This window comes from Pieris brassicae, chromosome 2 (genome assembly GCF_905147105.1).
Source record: "Pieris brassicae chromosome 2, ilPieBrab1.1, whole genome shotgun sequence".
Taxonomy (NCBI): Eukaryota; Metazoa; Arthropoda; class Insecta; order Lepidoptera; family Pieridae; genus Pieris; species Pieris brassicae.
Window position 1 is genome coordinate 7,831,052 of NC_059666.1, and position 18,659 is coordinate 7,849,710.

The window sequence follows — 18,659 nt, forward strand, 5'->3', positions numbered from 1 at the left end:
GCCCTAAGACCCCAATTTAATTGAAAAGTATCCCTATGGGAGAGTAGAAAATTTTTCTCACAAAATTTCAATGTGATTGCTCGGATTTGAACGGCCCATTTGTCTTGCTCTATTTGAAAATTTTGAATCTGTATTGGTTAAGTTCCTCTTGTATTTAGTGTAATTAGGTTTGATGAAGTTGATTAGTAAACTTTATATCCTTTTTTATAATAATTGCCATTAATTAAAGAGCGCGGTGAGTCCTCAGGCATCAAGTGTCCATAGGGGGCGGTATCAGTTAACGTCAGGTGAGCCTTCTTCCCGTTTGACCCCAGTTCTATAAAATACTAATATTGAGCGACAAATTTTTTTGTTCAATATATGTATCGAATTTCATTTAGTGATACACCTTTTTCGTCAAAGCGATATTAATTTTTATTATCCAAGTAAACATAGTGACTACTGTATAATATCGTGTATAATAAAGGTTCGTAAATGTTTCTACGGCTATATGACCAATAAATCCAATCCAATTTCCTTGTCCAGTAAGACACCCGAGTGCCGTATTAGGTATGATACGTCTGACAGTACAATATACGTAACATACTGACAGATCAACATCAAATAATTAATTTAGGAGGCCATGAACCCGCGACTTGTAGGATCGTATCAAATATTTACAATATCGTGATCGACCTTCGGCGACGCGTGGGAAAGTGCTTGTGAATTATATCTTATCTGCGCCCGCGCCGTATTGTGTGTTTAGTGTGGGATGCTGCGGTTTCACTTATCTGCGTAATACATACGTCTAGCGAATATATACGCAGGCGATGAAGGCAACATCTTCATTGCTATTAATGATAAATGATTTCAGTCGATTTAAACAAATGAAAAATAAATAAACCAACCTCGTGTGCCTGACACACGGTGTCGACTTTTTGGGTCTAAGGCAAGCCGGTTTCCTCACGATATTCTCCTTTACCGTTCGAGCGAATGTTAAATGCGCACATAGAAAGAAAGTCCACTGGTCCATTTTATTTAAAATTTTATTTAAATACTAAGGGTTGTGCAAAACTAAATTGAAAATAAAATACAGATAGAAATGTGTATATTTACAATTAATACTTACATTTAAAATACAAAAACTAAAAGCTTATCTTAAGAATCGCGATAATAATTAATGCTAGGTTTTAAAATACATGAAAATTACATTGAGAAAAGAATTATAATAGTCATGTCAGTCTAGGGGTGTTTACGTAGACTTATCCCAAAGTTTATAAAAACCCTTCAGCGTATTGTCATTATCTGTGGGTATAACAGAACTGACCTATAAACAAGTCCAATAAAGGACAGACCAAGAAAAAGTTCACAGTTATCTCTGGAGAAAAAATACGCGATCCACGCGCGATGACATTTCGAGCGCACCTGCGCTTGCGCAAGACATCCCAAACTCGCTATTAACCACAATTAGTGCATTGGCAAATACCTTGTAATCGATTCATTGCATCTTATGTGCGAGTCTTATTTTGTACGTAACAGAATTGGATGTTTCTCGTGGCATGATTGTGCGCAGGATTACACGCGCTATTCGCATTATCTTCGCTGGTGGGAAATTGGCAGATTATTTGTTAATTGTTTCGACATTTTTTTCGAAACTTATACGGTTGTTTATCGGATAAAGCAATTTAAAACTATGTATTTATTAGACAGTGGCCCAATGTAATCCATTTTCTAATTATAATAGCATTTCCGGTAGTAATGCTCCTCTAAATAGATCTCTATCTGCAGTAAACGACGCTTTGAGGACATACGAGGCTGATCCATTTTATGACAGTATCCATGTCTTCAGGCGTAAGATGCTGCAGCCATTGTTTCGTCATCAATAACAATTGCAAAGAAGAAATATATTTCTTTTCTCTTCTATAATTACAATTTTTCCCTTTAAATGTTGTGCACACTTGTCATTGATGCACATGTATGTATTGTGTTTTTTGTATGTTATGTGTTCGCTGTAAGTGACTGCATGTGTTTCGTTAGTGTGCCTTTTTAAAATAAATAAATAATTCAAGCTGTCTCTTTTTTGTTTCATGATAATTACAAATAAAACTATTAGTATACATTATTTTTATTGTGTTTTTTGTCACCGTAATTTCCATACTTTGTATAATGAATTACAATGCTCAGTCCTCCGTGGGAGACGCCTCAATGGTTGGTGTAGGGTATCCATGTTTGAAATCATTTTTAGTCGTACAAAGTATCCATAAGCTACAACCTACTATGGAATTTTTCAGAAGTTTTCCGTATGCGTACATATTTTAAGCATCTTAAAAAATTACGAATGTAGTGTTCCGGTCTTCAGCGTATTGTGTATATATAACAAAAACGGGATTTTGTTCACATTTACCAAGAAAATTATTTATAAGAAATCTGTATTTAAAAATATTAATTTAGTCCCAAAGATCCTAGACGGTATGGTGACAGTCAAAGGATTAGATCACCGGTACCTTTGTGCGGTGCTCACGCGCATCCTAATAGTGGAAATAATCAGGCTGGTAATGGCTTTTGGATGGGGCTCGGTGTTGGGAACGCATAATTCAAACCTTACTTAAGGTAAACTAGACAGGGTGTGTGAAATGATTCACTATTTATTTTGTATTTTATCTTTTAAATGTTTTACGATCAGCTCAGGGGCTCTTGGAGAAACTGATCGTGGTTGGTAACACATAAGGCATCGGATAACCAACCAGATGGACCGATCAAGTAAAAGACTCGTCGTCCTCAAAACTTATACACTTTTAAATATATACACTGAGGCGTTGGGCGGAAACTGGTGGAATCAGTTTGTCCACTCCAGATCTTTCCATCCTGACCACGACGCTCAGACATGAGCTAACAACTGAATATAGTATAGTCTTTTATTAACATAACTTTTACACATTTAAAGAAAACACTTAAATTTTAGTGTTTTACAGCGTTTGCTTTACGCGAAATATCGGAAAAATTTAAAAATATGTGAAATAATAATAAGTTTATATATAGCTTAAATCCGTTGAAAAAGTGTTTTCTTTAAATACCAAATGAATAGACAAAGAGATACAGTTAAAGATATAATAGGCTGATTTGTGATGTAATACTAATAATTTTAAGTTTTCTTTTCTTTATTCTTTCCGATACATCAGTTAAATTTAGCAATGAAGACGTTAAAAATAAACCTTTAAGTAGTCAAACAGGACTGGTTCGAATTCTTATCTCGAAAAATCAAAAGGCGAATTCAAAGTAGCAAATTAAATGAAACCAAAAGTCGCCCCAAAACAATAAATCAGTCTGGTCCATACAGCGTTCAATTCAATTTCTTATCCGATCGGCAATACCCGAAATGATGGCTGGTACAGCTTTCATGAATTAAAGAGAGCATTAATTGTGAAACTGAGATTAATTAGAAATTGTGAGTATAGGTGTAGGTAAATATAACATTGTCAAGTATTTAGTTATTTTACTAAAGCTTTATTAATTATTCCATACAATAATTGTTTAAATATTTTAGTATAAGTATTAGTTGTAAATAAGTTCCAGTTTTTTAAGTATTTGTATGGCGCCTTTAAGGGTAAAAGCCTCCTCTATATTTTTCAATTTCTCTTCGTCTCCAGCAACAGTCATCCAGTTTTTCTCCGCTAGTAATAAGTTATTCAATGGTAATTCACAACAAAATGATTTTTATTAATTATTATATGGGTGATTTTATAAATGATAATATGTTTTAACAATGTGATGATCTACTAATACGTATAATATGTATAACTATCATCATATCATTATATGATAATATAATGTAATATGTAAATACTATATATACAATTCTGTCTTTTAAGATAATTGTTAATAATAAATAATTATTATTGTAAGATTATTATAAAAATAATAATTATTACTATTACTATTATACAATTGTCAAAACTTTTAACATTGATTGTTATTGACAATATATATATATGTTTGAACAATGGGCTAGACACATTATGATTTTTTTTTTATTGGCTAGTACAAAAACCTCCAAACATTATTGCGTCAAACATAAAAGCCAATGTTAATAATAAAACCACCAATGAATGTAAACATCTTTAAATATGCAAACAACCACCAAACCTTATGCAAGTATATGTAAGGTTAAACAAAGAGAAAAGTCGTATAAAAGTAAAAGTTCACATGTGAGTGCGCAAGCGCAGACCTGTCCCGAATTCCTAATCAATGAAAGACGCATCTTTGCGCTAACCACTTTCTATTCACAAATATAATTTGTACAGATAAGTCATAAATAATAGGTATTGTGACGAAGCTCTAAGCATAGTTGACTAGGCACGTAATTTTAAAAAATATTAAAAACATTGTGCAGAGCAGTGCTGGCATAGTGGCTTTACGACTCTTATACGAATCCCAGCATGAGGTCGTAGGTTTTATTTCCGGCTGTGCACCAATGGACATACTTTCTACGTGCGTATTAAACACTCGCTCGAACCGTAAAGACAAACATCGTGAGGAAATCGGCTCGACGGCTATAAAAAATCGACGGCTCAGGAAGCATTAGCTTCCTATCTAATAGATAAGTGATTACATTTACTTGCCTATTAGATTAACAAATGATCATGAAACAGACACAGAAATCTGAGACCTGAAAAGGTTGTAGCGCCACTGATAAAAAAGCACTATTTAAAATACTAATGCGAGGAAGATTTTAATTTTTTGGAAAGCTAATTCCTTTGATATGATCAGGCGTTTGGAGTCTTAAGATTGTAATAAATAATAATAAGCGGACAGGAGCTCGCGTGATGCACGCTACTGTGCGCATCTCCGTCTACACGGTATTGTGGTGTTCGGCCTAATCGGGGCACATCGGCCATCCATTCGATTTATTACATGCTAAGTATTTAGATGTTACAGATTATTCAGTACTTTTAATTTAACTGTCTAATTTAACCAGAAGCAACTTAGAATTACGTATATACGGTTTATAACGCTCCTAAAATAAAGAGCAAGGGTGTATGGGATTCACACTATAAAGAACTAATGATTCATAATATACGAAATAACCTCAGTTAATAGTGGAACCTAGTTTTTATGAATAACGAAAAATAGAACAAAATTACTTGAATTTACCCAGAATTTAGAATGAATTCAAGAATAGAATTTAACATGAAAATCATGAATATGTATTCCAACAAGCGCACTTAGAAATTAGCATGCGTCTTAATGCACGCCGTGACATTCAACAATGGAGACAAATCACGCGTTCACTCAAATGCAATCCCATAAAGAAACGTGGAACATATACACACGTAATGGAAATTAAAAGATTTCTTTGTTTTTAAGTTTTCGTGGAGATTCCAATTGGAAGTCGATTTTGTCTACAACATTCAATAACCAGGTGGCGATAGTCGATGTTGGAACAGGAGCTTAAATATTTATTGGAAATAAGTTTATATTTGATAGTGCTTTGTCCGATATTTATTATTAAACATAATTACAACTATGTAAGTATTATCAAATAATGGAAATATAAAACAACAAACTTATCAAAGTTAAGAAAATATAAAAACTACTTCTTCTTCTTACTCTTTGGCTCTGGTTCAGGCTCAGGCTCTGGAGGCGGTGTTGGAGGTAGTTTCCTGTCAGGCCATTTACGCGTCAAGTAGTCGACCAAATCTGCCAAGTGTATATTTTTAGACTTCGCTAGGACAGCACCTGGGAATAAAATTGTCAACGCCTCTACGATATCTTCATCCAAGGGTGCTCCATTGGTTTTTATGGCTCGTGCAAACATTTTAGTATCCATTTGCGCCCCAAATTCTTTATGTAATCTAAGCAATATGAGAGCAACATCTTTCTTTTTCTTTTTACATAAGAAATCTGCTCTGTTAAATAAGATTTCTCTTATATCAACACCTTTAGGCACGAATACAGGTATTACTTCGCCATGTGTTATAATAGTATCTTTCCGGAATGTCTGTTGCAATTCTTTACGAAGGGCATCAAATTCTTCTTTCACAATTATATTGTCGAGAAGTAGATATTTTAACTTCACTTTCCTATTTTTTAAGCAACTTAACAATCGCATAGCGTCATCGGGCATTAATTTATTGTTAGATAAATCTAAAGTAGTTAGTTTAGGGCCACAATTTACTAATCCTGCGCAAATCGTTTTAACAACCTCTGATGACAATCTATTATTATTGAAATAGATACTATGTAAGTTTGGGCACCTCGCTATCAATATTCTAATAGAATTACCAATTCGCGCTCCGCTCAATGAATTCCAAGATAAATTTATATATTCTAATGCTTCATTTTGAGCGAACTTTTGACAAAGGCTAAAAACAGCGTTAGCTGACATTATATTGTTCCATGATAAATCAATACGTTTCAATTTGTTATGAGTTTCAAAGGCGTCACACAATGAAGTTAATGAATCGGGACCTAGTTCGTTATAGCTTAAATTTATATCAACGATGTCTGCGCCCAAAAATATGGATTTGGCTAAATATTCTATACCTTTATCGCCAAGTTTATTCTTACATAGATTAAGCCTACGAAGACTTTTGTTTATGTGAAGATTCGCAATAAGTCGCTTTAAGCCCTCCGGTCCAATACGGCATCCATGGAGATTTAATTCCTCTAAAGTAATATTTTCGATTAAAATTTCACCAAGGTGATAACAACCATCGTCATCTAAGAAATTATCTGTTAAATCAATGATAGTCACAAATCGATTATATTTTAAGGCATACGCAATAGGACGGACACCTTTTGAACTAATACCATAGTATTTTAAGTCTATTTTTGATGTTAATAAATCACGGTAAAATTGACGTATCGGGCATTGATTACTTTCATCGCATAAAGCCAAATAAAGCTTTTGACCATCTTCTGGATATATGGTTTTAGGTTCAGATTTAAGAAGAGCGTCTTTAATACCAGGGTCAACTATTCCAGGATAGTTATAATAAGGATGACGAAACACAGAGCTGGCAGAGAGTGGCAAGTATTTTGTACATATTTCACCGCTGCCGGGATCATATAAACCTTCTTCGTATTGTATTTTCTTAATGTTTTCTTCGAGAACTTCGAATTGAAGAGATGACCATTCTGATTTTGGAGCTTCTTGGGAGGAGTCATCAATACTACGCTTATAAATAACTTTTACCGCGGGCTCTTTTTCTGTAGACTTGATAGAACTCTCACTTAAAGACATAATATTATAAAATAAATAGATATAAGAATATTAAGTAATGTTCAATAACTGATACAAAAGATATGCAAAACTTGTTTGAAAAGAATAATGACAGCTTTTTTTGTCATAATGTAAAAAGTATTAATATTGGTACTGTAAAAACTGTTCTGCTCTCTGCTCTCATAAACATCATAAAGCCAAAACTTTGACTAATTGAATATTTCAGTCATATAGCATTAATAATTATATTATATATTTCTATAAGATTCATTTGGATAAAATTACTATTATTGTGATGCGTCCTTGTGCTCCAGTCTTCACATGCCTTCTCCGGTACAGGACTCGCTTGGCATAGTCCCTAAGTGCTGGAAGATCGCTTCAATCGCTCAAATCCTTTTAACTATCGCTCAATAGTTATAACCTTGTTCTCCAAAATAATGGAAACCATTATTAATGACCAGCTCCTGAGGTATCTAGAGGACCATCCTCTGATTAGCGATTATCTGTACGCAGTAGTCGCTCAGCTGGTGATCTCCTTGTATAGGACACACCTTACACATAGGTGGGCAGAGGCAATTGAGTCTAATGGGGAGGCGCTGACGGTAAGTATGGACATAGCGAAAGCCTTTGATCGGGAGTGGCACAGAGTATTGCTCTCGAAGCTTTAGGCCTATGGGCTCCCGAAAAAATTATGCGACTGCATCTCCAGATATCTAGTGCAAATTTACCCCAAGAAGACACAAGACTTTGAAGACACTCTCGTTAAAACTTCAGCTAACATCGGAATCGTCAACCACCTTGATCCCTTGGCGTTGCGTAGAGATCCACATCGGTCTTTCTGCATCTTCTACCGCATTTACAATGGACTGTGTTCAAAGAAGTTGTTCGGACTAATAGAAATGTATAAAAGCAGTATTTCCGCGCACCCTCAATAACCACCACTATGTGGAATCAGATGCCCACTGAAGTATTTCCAAATCAATTCGACTTGGGATTCTTGAAGAAAAGAGCGAACCTAGTTTTAAAAGGCTGGCAACGAACTAGCGAGCCTTCCGGCAATGTAAGTGTCGGCGGCGGTATCGCTTAACATCAGATGCACCTCTTGCCCGTTTGCCTCCTATTACATTAAAAAAAAACTTTAAATGTCTTTAAATATTAAAAGGATTTATATCAAAACAAACCTAGCTAGTTATGAAAATCACGAAAGAATTTCCTTTAATGATATCGTACACTACACATTAGTTTTAATACAAGCAAAATGTCTGTTGGTAAAAAAAAAACTTTTCATTTTTCTGTATAAGTATATTTTAGTTAAAAGTAAACAGTTAAAAGTTGTATAGCAAATTAAAACATATTCAAATAATAATGTAACAAATCCAATCACATATATAATACACAATAATAACTGAAAGATATTAAAAATAAAACTTATCAAAAGTTAAAGGTGTAAATGCATAACATTTTATTTATTCTTATTCTTCGATTTTGAGTTTTTAGTTTCTGGTTCTTGAGGAAGTGGCTCTGGTTCGGGTTCTGGTTCAGGTTCTGGAGGTGGAGTGGGTGGTAATTTTCTTTCAGGCCACTTCCTGTTGATAAAGTCAATTAGTTGACCTAGATTAATTAATTTTGTTTTACCCTTTGGTCCGGGAAAAGCATTAACAATTTCATCTATAAGATCACTATCAATCGGGGCATCAGTCCCTTCAATAGCTTCTTGAAAAGCCTTGGCTTGAATTATTTCTTTACATCCAACATCTTTATGTATTTGCAAAATGATTAGAGCAATATCGGTTTGTTTCTTTGGCTTTTTCGTTAAATACTCAGCTCGATTAAGGACTAGATCTCTCATATCAGGACCTTTCAGTTTAAAAGCTGAAACAACACCCCCATAAGCAACCACTAGATTCTTTTTCGATTTCATAGCTTTGATTTGATCCAACAGCACAAGAAAAGCACCATTGACAAAGATATTGTCCAGCATGACATTTTGCACTTTAACTGCAGTTGATTTCAATTTGGTTAAAATTAGAAGTGCATCTTCCGGCGTGAAAGGATTATAAGATAGATTATAGGTCATTAACTTTTTGGCTCGTGTGAGATTTCCAATAAGATTTTCTGAAGCTTCACCATTAAATCGGTTATTGCTTATGTTTAAAATCTTTAAATTAGGTGCTCTCATTGCAGATTTAATAGCTCCAGCAATCCGAACCCCAGAAAGGGCATTCCATGACAAATTCAATTCTTCAAGTAATTTATTCCCACCTAGTTGTCCTAGAAAATTAACGATACCATTTGGTGGGGAATATAGATTATTTTTTGATAGATCTATATGAGAAAATTTATTGTGAGTTTCTAATGATTCCGCTAAAGTCAACAATGATTTGCCAGAGATATTATTTTTGCTTAGCGAAATTTGCAATAATCCAATACCACGAATGACAACATTCGCGAAATGTTCGAGGCCTGCATCACCGATTTCATTTTGATTTAAATTTAAAATGCGTAAGTTCTTATTTAAAATCAACCCCACACACAGTTGTTTTGCGCCCTTGGGTCCAATCCGACACCCAGACAAATTTAACTCGTGAAGAGTAGAATTACATATTAACATTTCACCAAGGTGAAAACAAGCATCTTCATTAAGAAAATTATCCGTAAAATTTATGGACGTTACATGTTTATTGTATTGCAGGGCCAATGCCATAGGACGTACACCAAATGGATTCACGCAATAGTATCTTAAGTCTATACTGTTTGTAAGAAGTCCACGATGAAACGATTTGACGGGGCATTGATCCATTTCATCGCAAAGAGCAAGGTATAATTCTTGTCCATCGCCAGGATATATCAGTGGTGCTTCTGGTAATAAAAGGGCCGCTGTAATACCTGGGTCTAGGACTGCAGGATAGTTATAGTATGGATGCCTCAGAACAGAGCTTTGAGACATTGAAATGTACTTAGCGCAAACTTCTCCACTTCCCGGGTCGTATAAACCTTTTCCGTAAAGTATTTTCTTTTTATTCTCTTCGGGAGCTTCTAAAATAAGTGAAGACCACTGCTCCATGGGTGGATCTTCTTCGGAACTCTGCTCCATATTTGTCTCGAATATAACTTCAGTTTTATCCTCTTCATCGAAAACTTCTGACGACATTTTGATAAAAATAAACAAAATGTACCAAAATTAAAATATTTATAAAATATATAAATTAACAAATTATTTCAAAAGTAATGTCAAAAATTATGTCATTTTTTTTAGTTTATTTATGCACAACTCCTTGATTCTTGTTCTTTTATCTGTGCTCATTATTATATCACGATAGTATCTTGTCATTTGTCAGTTTTCTAATAGTAAATTTTTTATCGTAATCTTTGATCAGAGACTAAGACTACTTCAGTGTGTATACATTGGTAATAAGCCCACCCAAAACACAATAATACAAATATTAATAAATAATAACAGGGTTTTAATTGCAACAGAGGAGTGAGCACGCAATTGTTGGAGTTAACATTCTATGATCGTAATTGCTATCGTGTTAGCTCAATAAATAGTTTGCTTTCGCTGTGCAATCTTGGAAGTGAATTATTACAGTGAGGAAATGCACCTAAGTTGTAATTTAAAACAATTTTCATTTTTATCTTTTGTAGACGTTCATTGCACTACACTACATTCTCATAGATTTGTATGTATTCACTGCAAGATGTACACGAGAGTGTATTTTTTTACTTTTTTAATAAAAAAAGTGTTAAAGAAAAATTTTACTAAGTACTTTATTTATGAATTTGATCTTACCAGCGAACGGTTCGAAATTTCTTTTCTAAATAATTAAAATTATGTTCCATTAGCAAAAAATAATTAATTCGCCAATAAAATGTTTAATTGTATTAATTAAACCATAAAAAGATTAATTTATTAGAATGTCTTGTGACCTTCAATTTTGCAACCTGTCCGCGTCAGTGGGTCAGGCAGAGCCCAGGGCAAGAACCTCTTTATACGAGACCTCTGAGTCGTCTTGACATAGAGTAATGTAATTATAAATATAAAAAGAAATAATATTAAAAAAAAATCATTTTTCAAGATGGGTTGACTGAAATATTTCACGGTTTTTCCACAAGTTAGCGACCTTTTCATGAATGTGATGACTGTTTCAGGAGAGGCTCTTTCACATATTAGAAAGTTGTAATTTGTGTAGTTTTACCCACGTTTTCAGGCAGTTTTAGAATATGTGTAGATGAGTGTTAAATTTTTCAGGTAACCCGTTTTGAGGCCTTATCAAGACAAGTAATACCTCCATAATGATGGAATGATACGCGAGAGAGAGTGAAGATCGGATCTTCTTGAAGCCAGACTGGACACTCTAGAACGCCGTTAGTCAAGGGCCGTCCAATGTGCGATAGAGATAATGAGTACGTACGTTCTAGAATTGTGCATTCGCTACTCAGTAGCAATCCTGCCTATAGAGTTCTGGAAAATCGTTCAAGATATATCCCAGGGATATTATAAGCGAGCCGAAACGCGACCAATTAATAAGGTTTCGAGTGCGAGAGATTAACAGTGAAGTGATAAAGTGCGAATAGTGAAGTACTTATATTTATAGTACTGTGTGAGTAGTAACCGGTATTTATATGTGGTAATTAGTGTATTTCTGGCTTTTTAGTGTTTAATTGTAGGTTAAAATAATTCATTAATTTAAAAATAAACCCTTTACGGTGTTTTCTATCAGATCCCCTAAATCGTAAAAATAAAAAACAAATTGAAGCGCCAAAAGTATAATATTTTATTACGAATATTTAAAATGAGGTTAATAATAATCATTTATTTATCCACGCCAAATTACATAAATATAGATAAAAATAATAGTGGTTTTAATAGATAGAACGTAGCATGTATTTTTAGGAAATCTCTGGGTCTAGTTAATCTATGTTAATGCCTAGAAATAGCTTGGTGTTTGGGCGGGGCGAGTGAAAGTTAGCTGGAGGATACGGAAACTGCGCGGTTTCTTTGAAAACGTCTCTTTATCTATGCTCATTCATCATGTCTTAAACACTGCTGAACTTTAGGCAACGAAAGTCTTACTAAAGTTATAGTACTTTGCAGTGAAGCTTTTTTAAATATATGCATATATAACATATTTTGTTAACTGTTTATATAAAAAGGTGTTATCATTTACTAATTATATATATACAGTCAAAACCATTTACGACGACATCGTTTAGAACACCATACCAGTTACATTGAATAAAATCAAAGGTCCCGGCTGAATTGTATGTATTAGGTACTCAATAATAATGACTATCGATTTTTACGACCAAATATGAGTAAAATAAAAATCCCTTCGATGTCGTTATAACAGATTTTGACTGTATATATAATTTTTACATTACATTTTCACCGTACAGTTCAGTAGATAACATGTTATCAATAGATCCAGATCACGGAATCGTGTTTACCCAAAAATAGCCGAAGTAAATCATAACTTCGCTATTTGATAAAGAGAAAACGTTATTCCCTTTTGTACCGATAAATTGTATTTGCTTTTATAATGACTGCCACAGTATAAAGCATATCTACAGTAATTCGAAATTTTATTAATACAGAGTATTAACAATTCAGCAAACCAATTTTTTGAAATAAAATTTTGTATAAGATAATTGCAATTAAAAATATTTTATTGTACACATTTTTGGCAACGGAGGAAAAGATTAAGACTAGAAAGTTTATAATATACAAATACACTGAAAGAAAAAAATCTAATAATCATCTAATCTAAGCTACTGTTAGGCAACCACTGGTTAAACTGTGGCAAACCTGTGGAAAGCTGGCTGATAATGAAACAATGAAAGTGCCTTGTACCGTGTGTTGACTAATTTGCTAGGTCTTATCTATGTCCTATATTAGTCTCGCCTCCAATCTGTTTCCTAGACTGGAAAGATTTTAATCGTTAATCTAGTGATCCAGTCGAAGTTCGCCTTTAGATTAAACAGCAAAATCATTATAATTAGCGATAAAAATACACACCTATCTCTTTGTCTATACACTGTTTTATTTATTACCTGTATTAAGCCACAGAATACTGCACATGCACTAAAATTATTCTATTATTGAGGTAAAAGTAACTTAAACTTAGATATCAACTTAGTCAACTTGCAAGTACTTGCTTTAATTAAAATCAAAAGTATTCTGTGGCCTTATTCAGATAATACAGCGTAAAGACAAAAAGCAAGTCGAGTATTTTTTTCGTTAATTATTTTCATTAAACTTCAATTGGATCACTATATTTTATAGCCATTACATTAACATTCTATATAAATTGACTTTGAACCGGCAGGTAGTTTTAGCCGCGCATCAACACTTTGTGGCACTTACAGTCCTTCAACAGAAAAGCGAACCAATTTTTAAAAGGCCGGCAACCCTTTTAGCGTTGAGGGTCCATGGTCTGCGGTATCACCTAAATTAGGTGAACCTCCTGCCCCTTGTACTATAAAAAAGAAAATCCAAAAGTTTACGACGCATCAATCAGAAAATAGGCACAGCTAGCAAAGAGAATCGCAAATATATGTTCCATGGGTCAATTACGGGACTTCATAAGCGAAGGGACTGTAGAATATACTATGAAATTTTCTTAATAATCATAAAAGCGATAAAAGATATGTTACAATTGCCGACACATTTATAATTATTGATTATCGTTTACTATTTATAATCGACTAGTATTTTTATTCATCGCCGTGGCTCGAATAATCCATTTACGGTGTTGTTTTTTGTATGCGTATGCGCAGTACGCACGAGCTTTAAGGGACCACACACATTCGTCTAACACATTTATTCATGAGTTATGATAATATTTATACATTATTTGTTCAAATAATGAAGTATACAAATAATGAAAAGGAAAAATGTTTGATTACTCCAAACGTATATTTTTTTAAATTAGTTCTCAGTAATACAGGTTATATATATATTTTAAAAATAGCCAGCCGTACTGGCGTTGTTGATTCACGAGAAGCAGCATATTATAATAAGTGGTGGTGGTGGTCTTTAGCTCGAAACTATTCTGTAGCGTTGTATGAACCTTCTGAACTAAAACTATAAAAATAGTGTGCGTGTCTTTTTGTGTACTTTTCGTACAATCAAATTACAAGGTTCTGTCGTAATTGGATCGGTTCGTATTATTATTACTTAGGGTTATTTGCCGAACAATTATGAGGAGTCCCCATTCATCCCGAGCAATTAGCATCATTGTTTTGCCCTTTAAATCTCTCCGCTCCCGATCGGAATACACCGTGTAAGCACTTAAGCGTTTTTGCGCTTTGTCTTTGAGATTTTTCAAGACCGCTTTTATTTATGGTAAAGGTGAGTTGTGGTGGCAATATTAAGTGTTTAGAATCGTTTTATATTAGGATACCCACAATTGTGTATCATTAATAGCAACTTAAATAGCCTGTTATAGCAACTAAATACACAAGTTGTCGCAAAAATTTCCTTACGTAAAGGAAGTAATTTAGTACTAACGAAAACCTCCTTCGAGTTAATTAAAATTAAAAATAGGAGTCAATCAAAGAAATACAATAATATGCCGGTAACGAGTTGTTGTTACTTGTGTCTATGGACGACAGTAAACACTTATCTTTAAATCCTACTCGTTTGCCTCTTGTCTCGTAAAATAAGGCGACTTTAGACATTTTAGAATAAATAAAAAAGAAAATAAATATAGTCCTTTACAATTTTCCTGGAAGAGATCGCTTATTAGCGACATGGCTGCACTCGTAATTAAATCTTCTAGATCGCTTACTTTTCTTTATTATTAAGTCTTTACATCTAACATCCGGCAAAACAAAACAGAAAATGGTACGTGTAAATAAAACGAGCAAAATCTTTAGAGTTATTAAGAAAAGAAAGCGTGATCGCGAACCGTACTAAATCATAACCATAACGATTCGTTATTATCGTGAAGTGTATCGATAAAACAATAGGTAATTAGATATCGAAGAAATTGCTATAACAATATGTTTTTATCGCGACGTTGAATGATCTATATTAAAATATATCAACTATATAAATAAAAATGAATCGCAAAATATCTTAAATAAATAAACAACTCGGACGGCTGGAGAAACTTTTTTTTTATTCCTTAAACTCTGAGAAAAATATTCCAAAACCTAGTACTTTTGGAAAAGCGAATAGTATAGTTGTAGCGTAGCAATGTTACATATGTTGGTGTGTAGGTACTTAAAAGGTAGGCTAAGTAAAAAAACATATTAAGGCGAAACCAATTATATTTAAAAAACTTTTAAATCATGAGAATAGTATCAAAGCGGATGTGTAGTTCGCTTTGGTATACTTACGTATTGTGCGTACGTTTCAGAAGCTAGAAGTCAAAGGAGTTATGTACGTAACCGTAACTTCAAGGATACTATATGTGGGCCACAACAATACCTTCGAGTATCATAACCACAAACAACCTTTAAAAAGAAAACCATATTGACCATATTTACCACAGAATTATTATGGGATTTTGGGTCTGTTTCATTAATCAATCTCATTAATAGACAAGGTAGTCTGTGCCAAATCTACGGATGTTAGCTCAAATCATCTCAGTATTCCTTCTTCACCGTATAAAACACAGTACTAGGCTTATACTATGTTGACTTATCTGAACATCATAAAATTTATAATTGTTTATATGATATTGTTATAGCAATACAGTATACATGTATATAGTCATTACAAGTCTAATTTTATATTTCAAAAGCTTAATTGCCAATCTTCCATCTTCCAAAGAAATTATAAAATTAATATTCCAAATGTAAAGATAATTAATAACTTCATTACTATTATACAATAGCTAGCCTTAAATGATATTTCAAATATTTATTAATTACTCAATAGGTTAATTCGGCATTTTAATTACCTACCTTTTTTATTATCAAAGGTTATTCGACTGTTACATGAATAATTATTACGCCATTTATGAATTGAACAGATAAGTTTCGGAGTTTATAGCATTCTTCCAAGCTAATTTTTTTAGAGAGTTTCACTATGGCCAGTCTATCAATACATATAGTATATCAGAAAAGTGCTATCAATATAGCGGTAACCTACAAAACTTAGAAAAATTTAAAAAATCAAGGTGTAAATTAGATGATTTTAACATGGTCTATATTTATGATTTATGCGTTATGATAATTAAACTTATAGCGATTCTTACTTTTTCTCAAGGTTTAGTAAAGCGTTGGCTGAACTTATTGTCAACAGTTAAGGAGTCGAAACGATTAATTCAGGCGCCAGAGTATCAGACTTTGCAACTCCAAAGAAAACACAGGGTCGCACTTGCTAACTGGAGCAAGGTGAATATGTTAATTATAAATCCATATTGGTTAAAAAAAGAGTATATTTTGAGCTTTATGTAATTGTAATAGAGTTTAGTTTCAAATGGCAATGATGGGGGCGTGGGACAGTTTAATATAGTATACTGAACAAGCAGTTGTTATTTTAAGCCCTTGCAAGCCGAAATTTAATAGATTAGTATCAAAAATAATCATTATTTTGTATTTATCCGTTCGGATACGCACTGTAATTAACAAAGTATTGTCACTATTAGTGCGTACACTGTATTCTAGTAATTCATTACCGATGCGTACGAGTATCGATTAAATCGAAGCAAGAAAAAAATATGAATGGCTGGTATTTCGCTCCAAATAGCTTTGCTTTAGAAACGCATAACAAAACGCTTAGAGGCCTACAATGTATATGTACTTTTAAATGTTCTTTTTGTACTATGACATAGTTTATATCACTTACATTGTCGGCTACGGGCTTTAGATAGATTAAAAAAATCATTTATTTATTTATTAATATGAAGCTATATTATTTCCAGGAAACATTTTTTAGTTCAATAAAAGTAACCTATTTAAGGTAATGAAAATAGGGGTTAATCGTAAAGGGATGGCAATTACGGGTTGTATGTATTTTTGTATGTTGCACCATAAAAAAATAAAAACAAAAAAAAAATCTCTAAAAAATAAATTTTGGGGTGGACACCCCATCACTTAGGGGTTTGAAAGATATATATTAGCCGGTTTTCAGACTTACTGAATATGGATAAAAAAATTCATACGCATCGGTTGAGCCGTTTCGTAAGAGTAGGAGTACGAATTTGACACGAGAATTATATATATAATTATATATATATATATTAGGATAGTACTATATTCTGTAAATGCTTAATTTGTTAAATTCCATTTAATTAAAATCACATTTCCAACGAATAAACAAATTCAAATGTATGCAGCCAGGACATCGCTACGGAGAGCAAAGTTTGTAAATGTGTTTAAGATTTTTTCAATCGATTTTTAATATGTAGGTTGAGAATATTGCAAATACTGTATATTTGTGTGTTATTAATAAATTAGGTTTATTCTAATTAATTAGCGCTTTGCTGATGTTTAGAATTTAAAAAATAATTGTATAACCACCTCCAAAATAATCTTTATAATTCGACAAGTATTTTATATACGCAGATGTACTATTAAATGGAACCACAAACACGGCAATTGGCTTACTTATGTTTGCGTACGGCTCGCAAATCAATTATAATAAAACCAAAAACCCCAGCCCGATACGATCACCTCTAATAATACGTCCCTAACCGCTAAATATTTCGTCTTTTTTGGTCATCGATTATGATCGAAAACATGAAAGAGCCGGCCCTGGAGTTTGCGGGTAAATTACGCGTATGCTCGTTTTGTTTTGTGTAAAATTGAAAATTTGAATTATGGTTAATTCCGGAAAGGAATCTTAATGTGGTTAGTTTGATGTGTGGCCTTCTGTGTGATATAGGTTACATAAAATTCGTTGTCGCTTCGTTCACTGTTTTGTATGCTACTGTGAACATACTACATTTGCATGGTTAGATGCGAAGCCAAATTTTCATTCCGACGCCTCACGTTACTTAAGTTATAAACTTTACAGGCAATATATAATGGACTTTAGTATGATAGACAGGCACATAACATTTTTGATTCAACTTTAGTTAATATCGGTATAGACTGACATCATCAGTACTATATAAATATTGGATATATTACCAAAAACATTCTCGTAGTACATTAAAAAACAACTGAATATACAACTTTTAGGATTAAATGAAATTCCAGAAATTTTTGTGATAATAATTTGATAATATAAATATATATTTTAATATTTTGATGTCGTAGTAATAATATAGAATGTCATCTAATATTCTAGCTCGTATATATGTAAGACAAGATTGCACGCCATGGTGTATTTATCGTACCTACTCAATTAAAAAGAATAATAATAATTATTAAATTTTGACGAATTTGCTTCAGAGCAACTATCCTATACCTTATCCAAAATACAATCTTATAAAAGAGTCCGTACATGCAAATGATTTTCTTTGTACTGTAAGATGATTTTATATTAAATATACCAAGTATA

The 18,659-nt window shown here is 33.1% G+C and overlaps 2 protein-coding genes across 4 annotated transcripts in view; both read right to left on the reverse strand.

The window, feature by feature from the left end:
- LOC123720325 (protein outspread) overlaps window positions 1-18,659 on the reverse strand; it is a 208,880-nt gene that overhangs the window by 69,965 nt on the left and 120,256 nt on the right. The gene's annotated exons all lie outside the window — the stretch shown is intronic.
- LOC123720326 lies at window positions 8,497-10,421 on the reverse strand. The gene has a single exon (XM_045676886.1). The coding sequence runs from the start codon at window positions 10,350-10,352 to the stop codon at window positions 8,664-8,666; it is 1,689 nt and encodes a 562-aa protein (XP_045532842.1). The 5' UTR covers window positions 10,353-10,421; the 3' UTR covers window positions 8,497-8,663.

Coding starts and splice junctions, on each gene's coding strand:
- LOC123720326 (XM_045676886.1), bottom strand. CDS start 10,352: ATGTCGTCAGAAGTTTTCGATGAAGAGGATAAAACTGAAGTTATATTC.